At 67.2% G+C, this 2,208-nt stretch overlaps 1 protein-coding gene across 1 annotated transcript in view; it reads left to right on the top strand.

Annotated features, from left to right (window-relative positions):
• The window catches only part of TMC6 (transmembrane channel like 6), a gene marked incomplete at its 5' end in the record, with an annotated part of 10,493 nt that continues 8,285 nt past the window's right edge, over window positions 1-2,208 (top strand). Inside the window, 4 exons of the mRNA XM_023531631.1 lie at window positions 1-58; window positions 1,420-1,525; window positions 1,670-1,766; window positions 1,997-2,200. Of these exons, the coding sequence (XP_023387399.1) occupies window positions 1-58; window positions 1,420-1,525; window positions 1,670-1,766; window positions 1,997-2,200 (465 nt within the window). The remainder of the gene's footprint in view (window positions 59-1,419; window positions 1,526-1,669; window positions 1,767-1,996; window positions 2,201-2,208) is intronic.

Below are 2,208 nucleotides of genomic sequence, written 5' to 3'. Positions count from 1 at the left end.
CGGCCCAGCCTCCGGCTGTACGACCTGGAGCTGGACTCCACAGCCCTGCAGGAGGAGGGTGAGTGAGCAGCGGGCGCCGGAGTGTCTGTGGGGCAGTCGGGCTGGCCGGGACGAGGGGCCGGGGTGCAGCAGACCCACGGAACCCGCCCCCAGCCGGTGCCCGAGGCCCCCAGCGGGGAGGTCCCTTGGTGGGGGGGGGCGAGGGGGAGGGCTGGCTTTGTGTCCCTGCCACTGGGGCCTTTGGGGCCGTAAAGGGTTTGGCTCTGGCACGCAGGTGGTCATTAGTGTGTGTTCACGCACTGCACGATGCCACGGTCTCGGCCTTGGGACGTGGTGGTGGTAGGCAGGCCCATTTGGGCGCTTATGCAGCGTATTGTCTGCCCAGTGAAATAGCCAGGAACCAAACAGACAGAGAAGGGGATGATTAATGACCAAATTAAGGCGACTAAGGAAGAGCATCATGGGACTCTCTAGCCTAGAGAGAGCCAGGGAGGCTTCCTGGAGGAAGTGCCACTAGAGCCGATGGCGTATGGGCAAAGGTCCTGAGGTGGGAGCATGCCTGGGTTTTCTGGGCCACACGGAGGCCAGTGTTGGGGGGCCGGGGAGCAGGGAGAGGTTGAGGGAGAGAGAAGGGCCTGGTCTCATAGGTTGGCTTAGGCAGTCTCTGACACGCCCCTCCTGGCTATGCCCTTTGGACTCTGGCCTCCCCAGTCTGTGTACTTTCTTGGGGTCCTGCCTCTGTTACCCCACCCCCAGTTTGCCCAAGGCCCTCAGCTGCTGGGGGACGGAGCAGTGCAGGGTAGCATGGCCTCTGGGATCAGGGTGAATGTCCTAGAGTTACTCTATAAGCTGGGCCGGGTGTCAACTTTCTGGGTGTCATTTCTTATCTGCGAAACTGGGGTTGAAGCAGCTCGCCCCCCTCAGGGTGGCCATAAAGATGAAAAGAGGTGCGAGTGAGCACCTCGGTTTTCACCCAGCTCCCCCATGTCCTGCCCTTCCACACTCACCCCACAAGGGCTGGATGGTGGGAAGGGGGGTGGGGACGGGGTGAGGCTGAGGCCCCATCTCTGCTGAGCAAGGGCGGGCGGGGCTCAGGTCACGGGGGGTCGGAGCAAGGTGCTCGTGGGGGCCCAGGAGCAGAGTGTGGGTGTAGGAGCGGGGGTGTCGGGAGGGTGCTGGGACGTCAGTGGCGCTGGTTCGGGGCTGGAGGTGCGGGAGGACAGCTGGCCGGGTTGTGAGACAGGGCATCTGGCCTTGGTGGCCCGGGCACAGTGGAGCCGCCTGGGCCTGGCAGGGCAGGCGGAGGCCAGTGCTGGGGTGGGGCAGTGGCCGGCCCGTGCCGGGTCACAGTGGGGTCCAGGGTCTGACCGCAGCGGAGGGAGGCTGCGAGGACCCGACGGCTGCCTTGTCCTTCTGCAGAGAAGCGGGTCCTCCTGGTGAAGGAGCTGCAGGGCCTGACGGGGGCCCAGCGGGACCACATGCTCCGGGGGATGCCCCTGAGCCTGGCCGAGAAGCGCTGCCTGCGGTCAGTGCCTGCCAGCCTTGGTGGCCCTGGGACCCATCCCCTCCTGGGCTGGGCGGTGGGCGAGAACGGCTCTGAGCTTTTGGGGTGGTCTCACAGGGCTGGGCACCCCCCTGGTCCAGCCCTGACGCTGCCCCCGCCCCGCAGGGAGGAGACCTTGACCCTGAGGGGGAAGTGGAGGGGCCAGCACGGCCGTCGCGGGCGCCTTTCCTGCTATAGCCGGCTCCGATATGCCTGTGTCCTGGTAGGCGCCCCACTTTGGGCTGAGGTGGGGGGTGGCCCCCTTCTTTCCTCTGCTGTCCTGCTCGTGGGGTCCCCTAGCCTTTGGCCTAGATCTGGGGCCGCGAATGCCCCCTTCGCCTAGCCGCGCCCCCGCCACTGCGCCCTGCACCTGCATGCTAGGCTCGGGGGTGCCTGCTCGGGGCACCCCCCATGGGCCTCACCCGCACGACCTTCCTGTCCCTGCCCCCACAGGCCGGGCGCGACCTGGGGCTGGGGCTGCTGGCGGGGCTGCAGGCCCTGGCGCCGTGGCGCTACGCCCTGAAGCGCATCGGCGGCCAGTTCGGCTCCAGCGTGCTGTCCTACTTCCTCTTCCTCAAGACCCTGCTGGCCTTCAACGCGCTCCTGCTGCTGCCGCTGCTGGCCTTCATCGTGGGCGTGCAGGCCGCCTTCCCGCCGGCGCACCC

The sequence above is a fragment of the Pteropus vampyrus genome, unplaced genomic scaffold (assembly GCF_000151845.1).
Source record: "Pteropus vampyrus isolate Shadow unplaced genomic scaffold, Pvam_2.0 Scaffold72, whole genome shotgun sequence".
NCBI classification, from domain to species: Eukaryota; Metazoa; Chordata; class Mammalia; order Chiroptera; family Pteropodidae; genus Pteropus; species Pteropus vampyrus.
This window is presented reverse-complemented; position numbering and strand designations above follow the sequence as displayed.